At 36.4% G+C, this 21,821-nt stretch overlaps 2 protein-coding genes across 4 annotated transcripts in view; both read right to left on the bottom strand.

The window, feature by feature from the left end:
• Positions 1 to 2,167, bottom strand: part of LOC148940590 (uncharacterized) — a 394,960-nt gene extending 392,793 nt beyond the window's left edge. For both annotated transcript variants that reach the window (XM_089105580.1, XM_089105581.1), the window contains exon 1: positions 2,114 to 2,167. In XM_089105580.1, the coding sequence (XP_088961706.1) occupies positions 2,114 to 2,161 (48 nt within the window). In that variant the 5' untranslated portion in view covers positions 2,162 to 2,167. The remainder of the gene's footprint in view (positions 1 to 2,113) is intronic.
• An 11,398-nt stretch (positions 2,168 to 13,565) lies between these two features.
• The window catches only part of ACC (acetyl-CoA carboxylase), a 290,230-nt gene continuing 281,974 nt past the window's right edge, over positions 13,566 to 21,821 (bottom strand). For both annotated transcript variants that reach the window (XM_089105579.1, XM_089105578.1), the window contains exons 39-40: positions 17,029 to 17,172; positions 13,566 to 14,339 (exon numbers count right to left, since the gene is read on the bottom strand). In XM_089105579.1, the coding sequence (XP_088961705.1) occupies positions 14,154 to 14,339; positions 17,029 to 17,172 (330 nt within the window). In that variant the 3' untranslated portion in view covers positions 13,566 to 14,153. The remainder of the gene's footprint in view (positions 14,340 to 17,028; positions 17,173 to 21,821) is intronic.

Below are 21,821 nucleotides of genomic sequence, written 5' to 3' on the forward strand. Positions count from 1 at the left end.
TGTTTTCAGTAAAGCGCTAGTTTTCTATAATCCTAGAAACACAGGGAAACTTAATTAGTTGGTTTATTTGTACAGTTTTTATTGATATATATTAGATAAGCTGTGAAGTAACCTTGTTTTTAGTGGTTTTTATTCGTTTCAAGCTTGATTTGCATACTGAATTTAAGTTTCGTACGTTTTAAGATTTATTTATTCATTTATGTTAGTACCTATTGCAGACGTGTTCGCTATGATTGTTTATCTAATTTTTTTTGGTTTTGGGTTTCATTTATACTTCAAAGGCAAAGTATTTTTGTTTGCTTTAAGCTTGGTTTGCGTATTCAATTTAAGCTTTACTCGTTTTAAATTTATTTATTCATTTATGTTAGTACCTATTGCATACGTGTTCGCTATGATTGTTTATCTAATTTTTGTTGGTTTTGGGTTTCCTTTATACTTCAAAGGCAAAGTATTTTTGTTTGCTTTAAGCTTGGTTTGCGTATTCAATTTAAGCTTTATTCGTTTTAAATTTATTTATTCATTTATATTAGTACCTGTTGTATGTTTTTTTGCTATGAATGTTTAGTTAATTTCTGTCCGTATATTTCTGGTCGTTTGGAGTTTGAGTTATTGTTGTTTCTAATTCTTCTGACCTTAAGTTTGAAATGGCCTTTACTTTTCTTTAGAAAGCTTCTGTTTCGGAAAGTTTTTTTTAAATTAATACGTAAGCCATGGAAAAAGCTCATAGCTTGCAGCCCTTCCACCTGTGACTGTCGGGGGTTAAGTCATCCTCAAGGACATCTTTATTAGATTTTTCGACTATGCTGAACTAAATGGCAACTTCAAAATTTTGATCGGGTGACTTTGGGGAAAAAATGAGTGTGGGAGGGGGGCTAGCTGCCCTCCAATATTTTTGGTCTCTTAAAAATGGCGCTAGAACTTTTGATTTTCGATAAAATGAGCCCTTTCCCGATTTTCTAAGATCACTGGTTCGATATGATTACCCCTTGGAAAAGGAAGAAAAAAAAAACAAATAAACAGGCATTCGTGATCTTTCTTCTGGCAAAAGTGGAAAATTCCAAATTTTTTAACATAAGAGTTTGAAACATGGACAGAAGGGTTCTTTGGTATGCTGAATCTGATGGAATAATTTTCATTCAGATCGCTTGATGTTTTGGGGATGTTTCCACCCTTTTTCAAAATCGGGAAAAGTTTTCTCAGGCTCGTAGGTTTTGATGGGTACCATTCAATTTGATCAATTTGACTTATTTTTCATAATCATAAAAACTCGATTCTTTAGATGTATCTATTGTTATCAAGACTTTGTTTCTAAGAGTTTCGGTTACTATTGAGCCGTGCCACCCCTTATTTACAGTTCATTACCATCCAGCTGTTTGATAATGAGAGAAAGGTTGAGATGGTTAGGGCTTGTTCTACGGATGAAGGATGACATAATTCCCAAGATTTACCTTTTCGGCCAACTGTTTATGGCTAATCTAATCTAAACTTTAATTCTACCATATATAAAAAAAATTAAACCTTGATTTAGTTCAATCTAAATATTTCGTTAGCTAGAATTGAAAAGCTCAGAATAAGTTCTTAAAAAAAAATTCAATAGAAAGATACATTTTTGTACTGTTGTTCTAGAAAGCACCTTCGATGGAGGAGGGTTGAAGCCTCTTGAGTACCAGCCTGATCAATACTATCATAAAAGCAGAGGTAAGTAATATTAAAAAGAAAAATAGAACAAAAATTAAAAGGCCAACCATAAAATTAAAATCTAGGAACAAACAAGAACATATAATATGTAGAAATGAAGAAAATTGCTGTCCAAGTAATTCACTATTGTTGTGCAATGGATAAAAAATTATTCGTGTGAATGTGAACCTCATGTCTGCTTGTGAATTTGAACGGTTCAGAGCCAAATATGACTAAGTTCAATACAAAAAAAAGGTAAAAAGGGGAAAAATTCAATAAAAAGATTAATCGGAGGATTTAAATTCTAGCAAACGAATCAACTAGAATACAATTTTTCTTTGATGTCTTGAAATGATAACAGCTATGCAATAATAACAATATTAACAGTTATGCACAATAATAACATAACTGTTATTATGTAATAACATAAGTTTACCTTTTTAAGCAGTTTTTGGACTTGATTATCAACATTTTCTCTAGGCATTTCAAGTTATTTTTTGTACGAGATAATAAAAGAAACTAACTGGTCGTTCAATAAAAAACGGAGGAAAGCGTTTATCTACCGATGAATCGAAAACACACATCTTTTCTGATAAGATGAATCTGGTTGTCTGATTGACAGGCATTCTATCTCTGTTATAGAATTTATGACAAGCAAATTTTGTGTTCTATTTGTATATGACGCACAATATTCTAGGAATTTTATGGATGTAATCTGAAAAAGTGCATGCAACCCATAAACCCAAAAACCCATAAACATAAAGAGAGACGTTTTGGGGTGCGGCCACAAATCATTGCTTTTGTTTTTTTTTATTGCAAGTGTTTCTCGGCTCCTCGAATGGACCTATGTGTCAGCGTCTTCCTTAGGCTAAGCATAGTCACTTCATTACTCGATGGCTGCTCACCAATTCGCTGTCTCCACTTCAACCTTAGGTTAGAAAAGCATAGAGACATTTATTACAATAAGACTTTGAATTTTGAAGACTTTGTTTTTTAAAAGGGGCTCCCCTCAAAACAAATCAAATATAGCTCATTATGCTCCCGTTTATGTCTACTATAGTTGTTTAAAATTTTACGATGATTTGTGAAAAAATCTTTCCTCCAAAAAAATACACCGAAACGCATGCTTTCATTTTTTAAAGTACATTTTGCTTCTTTTTCAGGGTGTCAATCTTCTGACATTCCTTTTTTTGTGTAAAAAGTTTTGCAATACATCCATTTTATCAGTTTTTTAATTTAATAGTTATTTATAAAAAAAAAGGTTTAAGGCCACGAAAATAGCTGAAGGTTAAAAGAAATAATATTAAAAAATATTAATGCTGAATTATTATTAAAGGTTTACAGTATGGATCCCGTCGAAATTGTTTTGGAGGAGGGGGTCGAATATCTTGAGCCATTTTGAAGTTTTGGCCTTGATCTTTAGTTTTATATCATAATAGTGGACTTAATAGCAGAACGCACCACATTAAGAGAGTTTATATTTTCAAACTGGTACATTTTCTTATAGGTACGTTAATACCTTCAAACCTACTGACTGTACTGTTATATTTATCTGATGTACCAAGGGAATGCCATTACGCCTCCCCCGTCTCAATAAGTAAGTATATGAATCTATTTCTTCACTTATGCTCAAAATAAATGCGACTTCCCCCAACACTCCTTAATTGCCATGCCTAATATATAGTCTAAACGCTCTATATTTCTTCAGATGAAGGGTGTTTAGGGAGAAAAATTACCATTCTCTTCAAGATTGACTAAAAGGACTTCTAGCTAGAGTTTAGACCAAAGCGTGTATGTTTTTAGGTTTCGGACCCCCCCCCCCCCCTCCTGAACTCCCTGAGGAGAGGAAAGCAACCTCGGAGAGCAAAACAGCTCCGACCGAGCAAGAACACAAATGCGTTTCAAGTCAAACTGGTGAGATTGGATAGTTCTGAATTAGTGTCTTTACATAAAAGTAGCCGAGTTATCACTGATGAGGATCTCCCTCTACAAAAAAGTTGTCCATAGAAAAAAGCTACAAAAATGAAAAAGACGAACCTCGAAAAAGCATACAAGAACCAACAGAGCAAGACAGCCATACCTATACAGCCATATCCATAACCTATATCTAGTCAAATTGAAGAAAATGCCATTTGGACTGGGGCTGTATTCGAATGCAAAATGGACAATCCAGATACTTTTGAGGAAGAACACTTGAAGAAAAAAGATCCTAATAATTATAGAATCACCTTATGTAGTTTGGTTATGGATGACTTGTTTGAATATGATCATCCACGCCACACGGCAAACTTATGCATTCCTACCCCCAGAAGATGTATTTACGCTAACGTTGTTAGTGAAGATGATACTAGTTTTATGGATACTTACATTCAACCCATTTACCAAGTAGACGTTAGCAGAAGTTGGTTTACAATATTTTTGGTCACTTAAAAAGGACATTAGAACTGTTAATTTCCGTTTGAATGAGCCCTGTCCCGATATTTTAGGACCATTGGTTTGATGCGATTATCCTTGGAAAAAAACAACAACAAATAAACGCGCACATGTAATCTTTCTTCTTGCGAAAAATACAGAATTCTACATTTTTGCAGATGGAAGCTTGAAACTTCTACAAGAGGGTTCTCGGATACGCTGAATCTGATGGTGTGATTTTAAGATTCCTTGACTTTTAGGGGATGTTCCCCCTTTTTAAAAAATCAGGTAAATATCAGATGATCTGATCTGATCTGCCTGGCTCGTATCTTTTGATGGGTAACACTTGATGGGTAAACTCAATGAATCTTATATATTTGGAATCAGCATAACAAGCTGATTATTTTGATATATTTATTTATAACAAAATTCCGTTTTTTAGATTTTCGGTTACTATTAAATCGTGTCACTCCTTGCTTACAGTTCGTTACCACGAACTGTTTGAAACTTGACTTGACTTAAGTCCCATCTGGCCTTTGGGGCTATATTGGGGCTTCTTCTCTTCAGAGCAAATGATGAATGTGGCGACGGCAGTTCGATCTATCTGGCACTAGGCGAAATAGCTGGGGGAAGTTATGGGTCGGGAAGTTGTCGGTCCATGTAATACGAGGTCGGCCTCAGGGGCGCGTGCCGTGAACCCGTCCTTCGAATGTGTTTTTGGAAGCTGGTTGGCCGACATTCGCTGGATATGGCCAAGACAGCGGTTTGTTGGCTTCTGAATCGGTCCATGATGGTGCGGGGGCAACGTAGTATTTTCCGGAGGTCTTCATTTGAAACTTGATAAATGTAAGTAATCCTCGAAATGCGTCTAATGCATTTAGTTTCAAGCGCAGAGATTCTTCGCTCATCCTCAGCCTTTATTGACCAAGTTTCGCTTGGGTATGAAGCAATTGAGACTATGAGAGAGTTGAAGAGTTGCACCTTCAGAGAAGTTGACAGAGTCTTGTTTTTCCAGATTGGTAAGAGGTTTTTGAAGCTGGCACTTGCCAGGACAAGTCTTCGTTTGATCAATTTCATGCAGCGGGTATCAGAGGTTAGGAGGCTCCCTAGGTAGATAAAAGAGTCAACACTTTCTACTGGCTCTTCTTTTATTGTTAGCCGCACATTTTAAAGTGTGAATACATATCTCTTATCAATATTACTATGTTTTCGGGGACTCCATAGTGTAGCAATATGTGTCATAATCCATCTCGCCATATCAAGTCGAAAGCCTGCTTGAAACGATGAAGAGAAGTAACAGTTGTTTCGCAAACTCGATATACTTCTCCATCATTTGCCGAGTGGAGAAAATCTGGTCTATGGTAGAGAGGTCTTTTCGAAAGCCTGCTTGGTATTTCTCTAAGATATACTTCGTCAGATATTTCAGACGGTCAAGCAGTATTTTTGTAAGAATCTTTGCTGGCTGGATAGTTAAACTTATTGGTCTGTAGTTGTTACAGTAGCCCTTTTTAAAAAGGGGGACGATGGTGGCTTTCCCCCAAGATCTGGAGAAGTGGTCCGTTTCCCAGACACTTGTTATGACTTTGTGATAGATATCAACCAGTTCTTCTGGGCCTGTTTTTAATAGTTCTGGCTGAATACCATCCGGTCCTGGGGCTCTATTTGTTTTTAGAGATTTTTTGCTGAGAGTACTTTCTCTCTTAGCGGAGGAGGGCTTGGGTCAACTGGGTACTGTGGTTTTGGGAAGGATCGTAAGATGTTCGGGTCGGGCGTTACTGTGGGGTTCAATTTTTCGCAGAAGTGGTCCTTCCATCGTTCTTATCTTCCTTCAGAATCCGTGATTGGGAGCCCGTGTTTATCTAACAGTGTAGGAGCAACCGAGGACCTCTTTTTTGACAGTTCACAGACTTTCTTGTACATGAAGTGGCTGTTACTTTTGAATGGCTTCTTCAAACTCACGACATTTGTCATTGACGTAGTGTCATAGAGCTTGCCGAATTTTCTTTTCTACTAGACCTTTCAGTCTCTTGTACTCGTCCTTGCATTGTTGGTCTACCTTGTTAGCATGGGCGCGCTTCTGCTCGCATAGATCAATAATTTCGGGGGTGATTCACGGTTTATCTGAATGGGTTTAAATTCCAAAGGTTTCACTAGCAGTTTCTCTGATGATGGATGCGCTTCCGTCGACCAATCGGTCAATTTCTTTTGCTGGCGGAGCTTCTATAGATTGGATGCTCGACAACTTGTTTGAGAGTGCTGTTCTATGCCAGTTCCTTGTTTCTAGGTTTTTCAGCAGACCAACACGATATCCTGTAGACGACATTAGGGGGGCACACACCTCCCTGGATCCACCACTGCTGTTGGGGCTTCCGAATGCGCAAACGGAGCTCAGACATGACTAGAACGTAACCCGAATCGAAGTTGCCAACGGTCATGGAAACTGTGTTCAGTACTGATGATTTTCATCGCTTGCGGATAAGTATGTAATCAATCATGTCTGCAGTGCGGCTGTCAGGGGATCTCCAAGTGACTTTCCTTCGTTATCTATGACGGAATATGATGTTCGTTATGAAAATTTCATTATCCCGACAAAAGTCGATGAGAATTTTACCCGTGTGGTTTTGACGCCCATGCCTGAACTTGCTTATGACATTTTCAAGTTCATCATTTGAGTGTCCGACAGTGGCGTTGAAATCCCCAATCACGAACAGAACATCTTTCTTGGGAACAATGGCAACGGTGTGTTGGAGTTGACTGCAATATTCTTCGGCTTCTTGATCACTCCGGGACGAGTCTGGGACGTATCTTGGATTATGGTCATGTTGGCAATGGACCCTTTCAGACAAATGGCGACAATACGTTCAGAGACAGGATGGACGGCAAGAGGAGACTGTCTGGATCGCTTAGAGCGGAGGAAACTGACACATTGGTGGTGAACTCAATCACTTCTTCCAGACATGATGAGGGTGACGTCATTTATTCTTTCTATTCCTGTGGAGGGAAGGTGAGTCTCAGATAGTCCAACAATGTCCCAGCGGTAACAGTTCATCTCGTTTAGAATTAGTTCCCCTTTTCCTGGTTTGGCTAGTGTGCGGACATTTAGCGTTTCGAGTGGGAGATGTGTTTTTGGGTTAGGACAGGTGAAGTCTTTTCCGACTGGAGAGTCGTCATTTTCATCATTAATATATAAAAGAAGGAGTTTCATGGCTAACGTGTCTGGGTAGTGGTAAGCCACTTCTCTCTACCCTCATCAGAGGCCATTGTCCATATAGCTGGATCATTTGCCCTTCAGAGTTGTCCCTCTAGAAAGGGATCCTCCCGTTCGGTGGTCTGCGATGCCGAGCAATTTTTCCCATTGCTAGGGGAAGGTGTGTTACCCCCGGGATATGTCCACACGCCGATGGGCCCTGCACGGTGTACATCAGAGGGGCATCTGCCTGTATTTCTGACCCCCGAGCGAGGGGGCCCTAGTTTTAATTATGGACTCCTAGGGACTGTGTCCCCCCTTGGTCCGCACCTCCTGCTCCTTGGAGGTACCCTACATATCTGTAGGGCGCTCCCCTATCCACCACCTGGTGACGCACTGAGTGACCTGGGGGTAGCCCCTACTGAGAAGGTGACTCAGTAAATTTTGATGCCTTTGGCATGCACAGGGGAATTTAAAGTTCAATGGTTTTGAAAAGGGAATTAACAATTAACTACTTGCAATGTTTTGAAGTATCCCATTAAGCTTTCGATATAACAAAAATCAATTTTTAAGGAGAAAGAGCGGTGGATTGAAAGCAGTGGCAGCCCTTGTCATATTTAGGTTTATTAAATTGATTTTTTGAAGTTTTGGCCTTGATCTTTACTTTCATCCCAGAAAACATATTTTGAATGAATTAACTGTTTGTTTTTAATTTTTGTAATAAGTAAATCATAAACTGGATAATAGTCGATTTAATCGCAGAATGCACTACCTTGTGAGAATTTGGATTTTCAAAACTCGTAGATATTCCAAAAGGCTTATTAGTGCTCTAAAATGTACTCGCTTTCCCACAATATTTATCGGGAGAACGCCGCTGCGTCTTTCCCGTCTAAAAAATATGTGCATAAATCTGTTTCCACTTAGAGTCAAAAGTCTTCCTCGCAACGGCAACAGCCCCCCTTAACATCCATGTCTAATATTTAGTCTAAATGCTGCACATTTTTTTCACTTTTTGAGGGGGGAGGCGTTCGATGATAGTTTTAAGCAGCTTATCTATCAGAACTTTCGCTCGAGAGCATCTTAGGCAGGCTCAGATTTACCAATGGGCCCGGGCCTTTCTTACCAAAGATTTTTTTCTTACCAAATACTGGACTCGTGTGACTTATCGTCAAAGTTCCAGGTGCACTCCGCTGCTGCGCTGCCTATTCAAAGAAATGGGATTTTGAAATAGCACAGGAATTCCGTCGCACTTGTAAACTGTTAGATGTCTTACAAGAATAGCAACTGAAGGCGTGATGTTACCTCTCTCTTTCATTATTTTACCCTCATCAGGTACGCTCTTTTCATTGCTTCCACTACCCTTGAATCTCAGGGAACTTTCCTGAAAATCGAACAAAAATCGAATGGCAAAAACGTTCGGGCATAAAAACGCCAAAACTATAAATCTAGCCTTGATTTTACGCCCGGTTGAGTTGAAAAAGATTTGTGAAACAAAATGGTTGCAAAATGCACCTTGCTGTTTTTAGTTGTCTCCACAGGATCACATCCCAAATAAAACTGGAAAAAAAGCATCCAGTGACCGTCCTAACCCCCCCCCCCCGAATGGGTCTTTTTTGTTGCTGCAAATAGTAAGGAGGGTGCGGGGAAAGCTTCTAAGCATCAGATTCGACCCGCTGTAAATTATTATGTAAGAGCCACTTAGTGCATTTTCCCTGCAGTTGTTTTTTTTTTGAAAAATCCTTTCAATGGCTAACGAGTTTGAAGTTTGCATTAAATGAGTGTGAGGTTGATTTTATAATCCATAAAAAAATAAAAAAGACCCGCCTCCCCTTTTGTTTATGCACCTTGCATATTTACAAGCATAGGTTTCATGCAGAATGGTTGGGGAGGGGGGGGGGGCCCGGTACCAGTGTGCCTTAGCGGCCAGCTAAGAAAAATAATTTTTCAAAATTGAAGGGCAACCCCCCAATTTTTCAAAGTTATGTCTATTTTTCTGATTTTACAGCGATTTCCACCAATATATTGATCTTGCTCAATTAATACAACAATTCAGACTAAACAAAACTTAAGAAAAAAACAGGTCAGTGAAGCGACAAAGCAAGCAGTAAATCCATGGGATCAGGGATGGGTAGAAGAAATAGGCCCATCCCTGGTTTATGAGAATAGAATGAGGGGGTCATCTCTACATTCATTCTTATAGGCCCCTCACACTAATTTTTGTTAGTCCTGTGTATCAAAGCCAATTAATTAAGAAAACTTTTTAGTCTGAAGCATATAGTCCATGGCTGTCCATGCCCAACATCTGCTTGGCAATTCTAAATTTCTTAGTATCTTCAGGAGTCATGGAAAATACCCTGTATAAAAATGGGTTCTTACGAGGTAGATGACATTATTGTCCCCACATATAGAAATTCTAAATATTCTTCCCAGAAGTTCCCAAGTTGTCTTTAAAAATAACTTTCAAGAAAAAATCACAATATCCAAATTGGTAACTGACTTTCAAGAAAAGCCAATGATAATTTTTTTTTAACAATTTAGCCTAAAAAGATAAAAAAAAAAAAAATACTCTAAATGATGCTTATGTTTAGCCGAACTTCTACAAAGAGATTTTTCACCTTCTTCTTGTTTGGATTAGTATGGAAACGCTTTAGCCTAATTTTATCATCGGAATCCAATCATGGGCCCTGCAGTGGGTTGCTGCAGCTGAGTGTGAGTTTCAACACCAGGTCTCCTATTACTAAACAGAGATGAATTCCACTGCACCATTACAGGACGAGAACACAAAGATATGAACCTAACAAGAACGATTTTCTATCCGGTTAAATCAAAACAAACCCCGCCTTCCCTATAGCTTATTGAAATCCATTGCAGTAAGATATATTTACCGCAGGAAGAGTTCGTCTTCAAAACTGAGGCCTCTCCTCCAAACCTTTAAAGCTAAAAAATAAACAGTTTCGGCACCATTTATATAAGGAATTGTTAGTCTACAAGCCAATAAAAACTGAACTATTTTTCCTGTCAAAAGGTGAAACGAACATATCAGTAAACATAGGAAAAGGTGTTCTAAATTTATGCAAAGTGTATACAGTTCATCCGATATTTACTTACTTCTTTTTTCGCATGCTGACCGATAGTCTGCGTAGTGCAGACCATCGGTCTGCACTACGCCCAGGAGACTGCGTACCGTCTCCTGAATCGGCCGAGAGTGCAATGCGTGGCTGGGGGCAAATCATCCAACATTTCCCGTGTTTTCACTCCAAATTTCTCCGGGTACCCATTTGGAGCTGGGTCAACCAGGGCCGTGTCCAGGATTTTTTTCGGAGAGGGTTTTACAATTTTTTTTTCGGGAGGGGGGGGGGGTTGGTACAAAAAACTCAAAAAATGCATACAAAATTTGTTTATGTCCATTTTCGTTACGTTTTTACGAGTCAGACAAACATTTTTTGGGGGGGGGGGGTTCAAACCCCCTAACCCCCCTGGATACGATCTTGGGGTCGACTCTGGCTGCATTTACAGAGTCACACCACTGTCTCCCATTCCCAACCAAATAACCAGCTACACTAGGACGCAAACCCTCGTCCAACCGAACAAAGGATTTCAAGTCTAGCGCGCTAACAACTCTGCTAGGACGGACCGATAGTTCATCTAATTATGTCATTACAAAATCTCATATGTGAGAGATGTGATGGAAGGCGCAGCAGTGGCATCTATCCGAGATTTCAAGAATGACCTATCCTTGATCCCACTCTGCGTGCACCACTCTCTTATATCCCCTTTTTCAGGACTCATTGAATGAAGGACAATTTCTCAATATTTTTATTACTTTTGTCTCTCGCCCTCTGGTTTTATTTGCAGGTATCTATCTATCCATTTATTGATACGGTCCAATTTGATCAATGTTCATAGTTGATTTCTAAATTGATATGCTTATTATTTAGATCATAGTCCCTTTTTTCTTTTTTTTCCTTTCTGTGTTTTTGTTGTGTTTATTTCTCTTTTTTTAGTGTCATTTTACTAATTTTTGTAGTTGTAGATGTGAAATACCGGGCTTCCGGTCCAATCATTAATAAACTATTTATCTATCTATCCATTGGGCATCAATGAGGGAGTGGGCAGTAGGAACTTGTGCCCCCTCTTCAGATTTTGAAAAAAAAAGTTTTTTTACGTATTTTCATAGAAAACGTCTCTTTTTGGTATATTAATTGAAAGAATAAGAAAAAAAAAATTGTACCCCCCCCCAATTTTCATGAATTGAAGCCATTGTACCTATCTAATTATTATCGATATTATGTTTACTAAAATTATATTATTATTATTATCTGATGTTTATTTACCAATATTATCGACGACTTATCATAAGCGGCACCATGGCATAAGAACGATGACAGAATGCCACAAAAAGAATATTAGAGATATTAAGTTCATAGTCACTCTCACTACTATAGCCGTTATAATCATATAATAATATGATTGTTTCATACTAATGCTGCAAAACATAACATATAATTTTAATAATAGAGAGCTACAAATAAAATATACTTTTAACCTGACTCGCCTAATATTTGATAAACACAACTATCTATAAAATAATTTTCATTGAAAACACCCTTTTTGGCACTTTCATTGAAAGAATTGAAAATAAATAAAAAATGTAACTCTTTAGATATTGAAATGTACATTTCTACCACCCCCCAAACATTCATGAATTTACACCACTGCATCTATCTAACTATTATAGCATCATGAAACTAATTAATCTTACGTCATGAATGCACCTATCTAATTATTATTACATCATAATTCTAATTATTCTTACGTCATGAATGTATCTATCTAATTATTATTACGTCATGAACTGACGTCCCTGCATGTATTTTATGATCAACATTATCTTTAATAAAATTATGCTATTATTATCTGATATTTATTGTCATCGACGACCTATCCTTATATTAGCGGCAGCATGGCAAAAGAAGAATGAAAAAATACCACAAAAAGAATATTAGAGATATTAAGTTAATGGTCACTCTCACTATTATAACCGTTAGAACCCCATGTTCGGTTCATACTAATACTGAAACATGATATATATATATTTTTAATAATGGAGAGCTACAAATAATAAATAACCTACTAATAAATAGCCTACAAATAAATAGCCTACTATTAACCTGACTCCCTTCAGATTTGACAAGTATCTATAAAATAACAACTTTAATTTATCCAACACCAGATAACAAGAGATTGATAATGCATAAAACAAACAATTAGTATCAGGAGACGACCCTAGCCAATAATATAGGTTAACAGGAAAATAAACATAGTGACAAAATAATCAATCACATAGAGGTAGCTCATTTATATAAACAAAACGATCCACTTTTAAGTCTAAACTCACGGAATACCTAGAGTATGGCCTTTCTAGGGGAGGGAGAGGGAAGAGTTTTGTCTCCAAAAATTGGTTTTAGGCCCTTAGTCCCAAAGTTGTTGGGTATTTGCCAGGGTAAATAAATCTGTGTTTGAAAAAGGGACTAAATTTAGCGACCTATTACAGACCTTATTAAAGACTAGAGAAAAATATACTAAATTTAGTCTGATATACTCAAGGCTCAGTAGTTTTTTTAGTGTTTAGTCTATGTGTTTTTGTGTACCTGTTCAGTGTACAAGGCTCTTTAGTGTACAATATGCTAAATTTATACTCAAGACTCAAACATCGTACGAAAAATCGGAGCATATAAACTTTTAGAGGAACAAGAAGGAGAAATTATAATGAATATGAAAAATGAAGAATATAACAAATTCAACTGGAATGAATATAAGGTTTCACTTTTAACAGGGATTTGCAATAAATGGCTCGGTTAAATGCGTTACGTCAAAACTAAAAAAGCAGATAAAAACCAGTGCAAAAACTAAAATAAACCAAATATTATCTTGAACACAGTCCTTTAATTTTCAACTCAATTCTCTGCATTTTAACATAAATGAATATTTTGTTTTCTAAAACTCAACAGTAGATAAAATGAAGTGGAATGTTCAGTTTTTAAAGAAAAAAAATTCTGGCATGACTAAAACCAAAATTGTAAACCTGTCCCAGGTTAGGAAAAAAAGAAAAACAATTCTGTCCCAGGCAAGAATCTAGAGCTAGCTAACCCAAAAAATTAAACCGAAAATTTGAACCCAAAACAATAAACCCGAAAAGATTTGTAAGTCACCAATGTTGCAAAAAAAAAAAAAAAAAAAAAAAAAAAAAAAAAAAAAAAAAAAAATCCTGTCCTAAGAAATATCTAGAGCTAGCCAAAGCGAACTCCAAAATTTTTTTGGGGGGTTAATGGGAACTCTGACCCCCCTCCCCCCAAAAACATACACAGATTTTTAGCTTTGGTCCAATGTGGCTTTTTCTTTTGAATAGTTTTTTGATTATAAGCAGCTTAAAGACTTTAAATTTTCAAAAGTTTATATCACTACATTCAAAAAACAGGAGAAAAGAGTTGAATAAAAGATGCCAAAAGAGTTGAAAAGAGATGCCAAAAGAAATTTCATTCTTAGTGTTCTTGGTACTGAAAGCATTGGAACAAATTTACCAGTACTACAATAATTTATTGTAAACATGAAACATGTTCTCCCCACATCCGATAGGTGATGTTACATTATTTACAATAAAATTATTCAAGTTTCAAGTCTTCCAAAAATTATTAACATATTTTGATTAAGTTACTTCAAAATTAATTTGGCATTATTTACCAGATAAATGTGATTAAAGATAAACATGTGATGGTAAGTTAAAACAAAACAGTTCTTACTTTACGGTAAGCCCAAAGCCCCTTGAAAAATACATAAAGTGATAACAAAGAATTAAAAACCAATAAATAAAAAAAAACTACTGATCACTATCAGCTTGAGCAGGAGGGGGGATTGGGCTGTTTGGTAAGGCATCTACAGTAACAGCAGGCGTTCCTCCAGGTGCCTCTAATTTTATTAGAGTTTTTATAAGCTCATTTCTCTCTGTTGGTGACATTTCTTGCACCATGTGAGTCACCGCGTCAAATCGTATCTCTGGCAAGTCCTAAAAAGACATAATTAGGTGCTAGTATCCCTCAAGATATAAAATCAAACAAAATTATCTAGAATCATCTTCAAGTTACTAAATGATATCTTATTATAAAAAACAGAACTTAAAAAAAAACTTTTTCACATGATGACCAATGGTCTGCATTGCACAGCTACCGATCTCCTGGAAAATCATCCGACGCTTCCCATGTTTTCCCCTCAGATTTCTCTAGGTACCCATTTAGAGCTGGGTCGACTTTGGCTGAACTTACAGTCACACCATTGACCCCAGTACCAAACCAAATAACCAGCGACCCTGGGACTCAAACCCCTGACCTTCAACCCTTTAGAACTTCAAGTCTGGAGCGCTAACCACTCGCCTAGGAAAAAAAAGAATTTGACAGGGACAAATCCTACTCGATGCTGGGTATAGGTCAAAGGACATATACTGTCAGCTTAATCTCGCCGAACCATGCCAACGATCTCTTGCATTACCAAAATGCTTGAATAGTTGTGCAGAAGAAATATCGCTTTAAAAAACCTCGGAACCAATAACGTCTTCAAATTAGTTTTTAATAACTTGGCTTTCTTTGAATTGGGTTTCAAAAACGTGGAGGCCAGTTACATATTCGAAGTGCTTTTTATAACGTTAGAAGCCAATTGAAAGCCAATAAACTAAACTGAAATTAAAATGTTGTTTTTAGATTTTATTCCATCTAATTACATGATTAAATTTTCGAGTTGGCTATTAGAAATTTAGAAGCCAATTAAAAGTCAATAAGCCAAATTGAAGCTAAAATACTGTTTTTAGATTAGAGTTCCATCGTTTTCTAAAATTGACCTTTAAAAATTAGAAAGCAATTGCATCAATAAGTTTCTTCCAGCTAAAAATTTTAACTAGTCTTTAGATACTGATTTTAAAGCGGTTTTGATTGGCTTCTAAAAGCCAACTGGTTCTAAAATTGGCTTCTAAAATTGGTTTTTAAAAATCAGATTCGACGAATTGCATACAAGAATCTACTTTAAATTGGCTTAAAAACTTAAAAGTTTATTACGTTTTTGAACCAAAGCCGATAGAAGCAAGCTTAAAATCGAGCTTGCAAAGGCTTTAAAAGCCAACTTAAATTGGCTTTCAAAGAGTTTTAGTCTATACGGATTCAAATTGGCTTTTAAAAATTTCAAAAAAGGCAACATAAGAACCCAAATAAAAGCCAATTTAAACTAACATCTAGCATGGACTCCGTCGAACTAGCTTTTGGATGCTTGGAAGCCAATAATATGTTTGAACTAATTAAAAACCTGTTTAAAACCATTGAAGTAAATTTAAAAATAATTTTAAAAAGCAGAATAGAGTTTTCAAAGACTTTGAAAGTTAGTTTGGATTGGCTTCTTCGAGCCAACTTTTATTTTTGATTATTGGTTCGTTCCTTTCTATGTTTTTCCTCGGATTTATGAAAGTGTACCTGACTTGTCCACCTTTCCTTAATATTTTCATTACGTTTGATACGTTTGATATGTACCGAATCTTTGATGCACTGCTCTTGTCTTTAACTGCATCCAGACCTGACTATTTCTTCTTAATATCTTAACACACCAATACATTGTCTTACTATTATGCCTTCTAGCTTATTATTCCAGACTCAATACAACTTGATTTATTGGGTCCATTTCACATCTCGATAATTCATACTATAATGTCTTCTAAAATTCTCTTACTTTTCTCCTATTCTCTTAAGATCTATCCCAAATAGAGGGAGCAACTTATAAGACTGGAAACTGGCGCTAGTTTGGTCAAAAAATACCGCGCCATCTAGCTTTTGGCGTCTCTTGGCATTTTTTCACACTAGGCAATAGTGTTTTTTTTAACAGAGCTCAGACTCTTGTTACTATACTAATTTTGCGAACCCCATTAATCATTTTGCCTCATTTATACACTGGTAAACTGCCTGTATACAGCAAACGCTAGATGTCGTCAGTGTTTTTTAATCGACTCTAGCACCAGTTTCCTCTCTTGCAAGTTACCTATGCTCTTTAATCTCTGCCATAACAATTTCTTATTCAACACCCTTCTCTTTTCTATCGAGTCAAAAGCGTTTTCACCGCCACTTTTTTAAATTTCATTTCTAAGATATCTTCAAAAATTAGTTTCATAGAATTATCGAGCTCTAATCCAACTCGCATCCAAAATAAGTCGAAACTGTCATTTCGTCTGTATTTGCTTAAATAGCCCTCAATTCTTGGCTTAAATTACTTGGTTGACCTTTTTTTAAATTTATTTCAAATCCCAACTCCAAACCTCTCATTGGTACCAACACCTCTAAAGTACAAAACCATTAACTTTATTTATGTACTACCTACAATTAAAGAACAAATAAAATCTTTACCTGATCAATTAGCCCTAAAGTTTGAGTAGTTAATAACTTAATAGAAATGATTTTAGAGTGTTCTACAACTAATTACCAATATTAGAACAACCTCGTTTCAGATGTATTATTCAGAGTGCCCTTCTGTCAATTAAAATAAATTTTAATAAAATTTATTTAAAATGTCAAAATTTATTTAAAATTTTAATAAAATGTCAATTAAAAAAATTCAATAAAAATAAATTTTAATCACACTAAAATTACTATATTTACCATAAATTATGGCTTTTGGGTATGTAAATAACTTCTAACCTAACTATATTATACAAGGTATATACTCACATGAGTCATTGAGCGCATTTTGGAAAGAACTGAATCCCTTTTGAGACATCGCAAGTTTTCAAATATAATAGGCTTCAGACAATTTTGATCCAACTGATTTGTGAGCCAATCAACCACATCTTGATTGTTGTCCCATAAATAGGCCTATAAAATAAAACCGAAAAAGAAGTAAAATAAATTCCCGATTTAGACATGACTGCCAAGCCAAGGGCAATCTAACAAAAGCAGCCTATAAAAAGTAGCTAAAATATAACAAAATTTAAAATCTAATCAAAATCTAACCAACAAAAGCTAAAATCTAATAAAAAGGGGCTAAAATCAAACAAAAGTAGTCTTAAATAGGCATGTAAAAATAAATTTGAAAAAGAAGTCGATAATTAAGTCCCGACTTAGTCATGACTGGCAATCTAGCATAAGTAGGCAAAAAACATGCCTATACAATAATATCGGAAAAGAAGTCAATAAATAAGTCCCGACTTAGTCATGGCTGAAAAAGACAAGGGTAATCTAACAAAATTAGCCTATAAAAGGTAGCTAAAATCTAACAAAATCTTAAATCTAATTAAAATCTAACCAACAAAAGCTAATAAAAAGTTGCTAAAATCTAACAAAAGTGGCCTATAAATATGCCTTTAAAGTAAAATTGAAAAAGGAGTCAATAAATAAGTCCCGACTTAGTCATGGCTGACAAAGACAAGGGCAATCTGAGAAAAGAAGCCTATTTGGTCAAACTATTCGCGCATTCTCACCGTCAGAAAATTGAAATATATATCCCGTATAGATTATAGGTCTCAAGTTAACCCAGTGGTTCTCAAAAAGCGAGCCACACCTCCCTAGGGAGCCACGACCATCATGACGGCGAAGCATTCAACTAAACGATTAAGCTAATTCGTTGGACTTCCCAATTTTCTCAATTTTTTGAAACAAAATATTTCAAGTTTCAGAGATAATTACGACTACAGAAAGTAAAAATTAATGAGGAGGGTATCAATGATTGTTTTCCCATTTTGCACCAGCTTGTTACCTCCAATGAAATTAATTTGTCTTGCAATATGAAATTTCTTTTTGAAGATTACTTATAACAGCTTACCAAATGCTTCGAAGAATACTTTCATGCAGATAATATTGAGAAATTTACATGGGTTCAAGACCTATTTATATCCAAGACTCTGAACTGTCTGAATTCACATCTTTAGAAGATGAATTGAGTTGTTTTGCTGTAATATATTGAAGATGAAATTTTGTAGCATGGAAATTTCTGATTTTCGAATATCAGATGTCTACTGCTTAGCGGCACAACCCGGCGATAATTCAGTCCCTTTGCAACACCCTATTTGTACAAAGCTGGCTTTTCGACTGTCGTCTTAAGAAAAAGAAAGAATCGCTCGAAAATTAACGTTGAACAAGAAATGAGGCTATCCAATTTTGTTTAAGAAGTTGCGAAGTAAACAACTAACCCATCCCTCCCACTAATAATCTTAATAATATCAACCATTAATCGATGTTCAATATATAGTTTCTGAAAATTTTTTCGTGTTTAATTTAATTTTTAAACTAGCCTAGTCACATTGAAGTGCCGTTCAACAGTATGTGGAACCCTTATAAAATGCATTTTCACCAGGACCCGCCGCTACGACCAAGACCGTTAACCATACTCAATATGGATATTACCAAAACAGTCAAAATTAGATATTTTATATTATACCAAGGAAAATACTTTCTGTTTTTTTTCCCCTGTTAAAAGAAAAATTGCTTTCAAAATGTAAATTTTCTAATTTCTCTAGAAGTTGAAAAATAAAAAAAATCCGATGTATTAAGGGAACTGCTGTAAAATCTGATTTTTTTTTTATTTTTTATTATTTCTTTTTTTGGTAAGAAGTAGCCCGAAAAAGAATGAGAACTTCTAGGTTAGACAGATCTTCTGTTTTTTCTCGTCCTTGAACGAGACTCAATATTTCCAACGAAATTAATTAAAAAAACTTTTTCCCGAGTTTGACTCGGTTATTTATTGTAATTAATTATAAAAAAAAGTTCCAAAAAATAAGTTTTTCAAAGAAAAGTAAAGAACTCCATTAAAATTTTTCATAATTTTACGCTATTTTGATTTGGTTAAATTTTAAGAACAGAAGTAGCCCCAAGAGTTTGAACATAATACCATCAGTCGCTCTTGGGATACTGCTGAGATGCCTTATTGAGAATTAGCATTAACACAGTGCATTTTGATTTAATCTTAAGGCAACATTTAGTTTTTAAACATAATGGGCAAATGGGAGGGTGGGTGTGGGAGGGGGACTAGTTACCCTCCAGTCACTTCCGACTATTAAAAAGGGCATTAGTCCTTTCTATTTTCAATCGAATGAGCCCTTTTCGAAGTTCCTCCGACAACTCCTTCAATACAAAGTGCACTGGCCTAAACAAACAAACAAAACAAAAAATAACACAATGCACCATAACTTTCTACTATAAAAATATCAAGCCTTCCAATCACTTTCCACTATTAAAAAGGGCACTAGGCCTTTTGATTTCCAATCGAATGAGCCCTTTTTGAGTTCCTACGACAGCGCTTTCTATCAACACCTTATATACCCCCAGGGCATAAATTACAACCCTTACCCTAAGGGCTGTGACGGAGGTTGTTATCCTCTAAGACTTAATTTCCAGAACTTTCAACTACGTTAAAAAATGGCTATCTCAAAATTTTGATTGGATGTTTTTGGGGAAATTTTGGGCGTGAGAGGGACGTTAGTTACCCTCCAATCACTTTCAACTTTTAAAAAAGGCACTAGCCCTTTCAATTTCCAATCAAATGAGCCCTTTTGAAGTTTCTACGACAAAACTTTCAATAAAAACCTTATATACCCCAACGGCAAATTTGCAACCCTTGCCCTGAGGGCTGGGAGGAGGGTTGTCATCCTCAAAGACCTAATTTCCAGACCTTTCAACCACGTTAAAAAAAATGGATCTCTCAAAACTTTGATTGGATGGGTTTGGGGAAACCGTGGGCGTGAGAGGGGAGTTAGTTACCCTCAAATCACTTTATACTATTAAAAAGGGCACTAGCCCTCTCAGTTTCCAATTGAATGAGCTCCTTTTGAAGTTTCTACGACAAAGCTATCTATACACCCCCAGGGCATAACTTACAACCTTTGCCCTGGGGGCTCTAGGGGGTTTGTCATCCTCATATTCATAATTTCCAGAACTTTCAACTACGTTAAACAAAATGGCAATCTTAAAACTTTGATTGAAAGTGTTTTGGGAAATAGTGGGCATGAGAGGGGGGTTAATTACTCTCCACTAATTTTCGACTATTAAAAAGGGCACTAGCCCTTTCAATTTCCCATCAAATGAGCCCTTTTTTATATTTCCACAATACCTTTCTATATAAATCTTATATGCCCTCAGGGCATAACTTACAACCCTCGCACTAAGGGCTCTGAGGGAGTTATCATCCTAAAAGATCTAATTTCCAGAACGTTCAACTACTTTGAACAAAATGGATATCTCCAAATTTTGTTTAAATGTGTTTGGGGAAATGGTGGGGGAGAGAGGGGGTTAGTTGCCCTTCAATCACTTTCGACTATTAAAAAAGGTACTAGCCCTTTCAATTTCCAATTGAATGAACCCTTTTGAAGTTTCTACAACATTGCTTTCTTTAAAAACCTTATATGCCCCAAGGCCATAACTTAGAGCCCTTACCATGAGGGCTGGAGGGGGGGGGGTTGTCATCCTTAAAGACATAATTTACAAAACTTTTAACTACGTTGAATAAAATGACTACCAAAAAATTTTGATTGGATGTGTTTGGGGAAAAGGTGGGCGTGAGAGGGGGTTAGTTGCCCTCAAATCACTTTCGACTATTAAAAAGAGGCCATTAGTCCTTTGAGTTTCCAATCGAATGAGCACTTTTTCAAGTTTCTACGACAAAGATTTCAATAAAAACCTTATACGCCCTCAGGGCATAATTTACAACCCTTGCCCTGAGGGCTGGGAGGAGGGTTGTCATCCTCAAAGACCTAATTTCCAGAACGTTCTACTACGTTAAACAAAATGGATATCTGAAAATTTTGATTGGATGTGTTTGGAGGAATGGTGGGCGTGAAAAGGGGGTTAGTTACCCTCCAATCACTTTCGACTATTAAAAAGGGCTCTAGCCTTCTCAGTTTCCAATTGAATGAGCTCCTTTTGAAGTTTCTACAACAACACTATCTATAAAAACCTTATACACCCCCAGGGTATAACTTACAACCTTTGCCCTAGGGGCTGTGGGGGTGTTGTCATCCTCAAAGACCTAATTTCTAGAACTTTCAACTACGTTGAACAAAATGGCTATCTCATTATTTTGGCTGGATGTGTTTGAGGAAAAGGTGGGCGTGAGAGGGGGGTTAGTTGCCCTCCAATCACTTTCGACTATTAAAAAGGGCACTAGCCCTTTCAATCGAATGAGCCTTTTTTGAAATTTCTACAACCCATTCTATAAAAACCTTATATGCCCCCAGGGCATAGCTTACAACCCTTGCCCTGAGGGCGATGGGGGAGTGTCCTCCTCAAAAACAAAATTTCTATTTGGAAATCAACTACGTTGAACAAAATGGCTATCTAAAAATTTTGATTGGATGTGTTTCGGGAAATGGTTGGCGTGGAAGGAGTGTTAGTTGCCACTTTCGACTATTAAAAAGGGCACTAGCCATTCCAATTTCCAATCGAATGAGCCTTTTTCGAAGTTTCTACGACAACTCCTTCGATACGAAGTGCCCTGGTATGGAAAAAAAAAAAAAATAATACATTGTGCCAAC

The sequence above is a fragment of the Artemia sp. Qi Xiang Cuo genome, chromosome 19, assembly GCF_049724085.1.
Source record: "Artemia sp. Qi Xiang Cuo chromosome 19, ASM4972408v1, whole genome shotgun sequence".
Classification (NCBI taxonomy): domain Eukaryota; kingdom Metazoa; phylum Arthropoda; class Branchiopoda; order Anostraca; family Artemiidae; genus Artemia; species Artemia sp. Qi Xiang Cuo.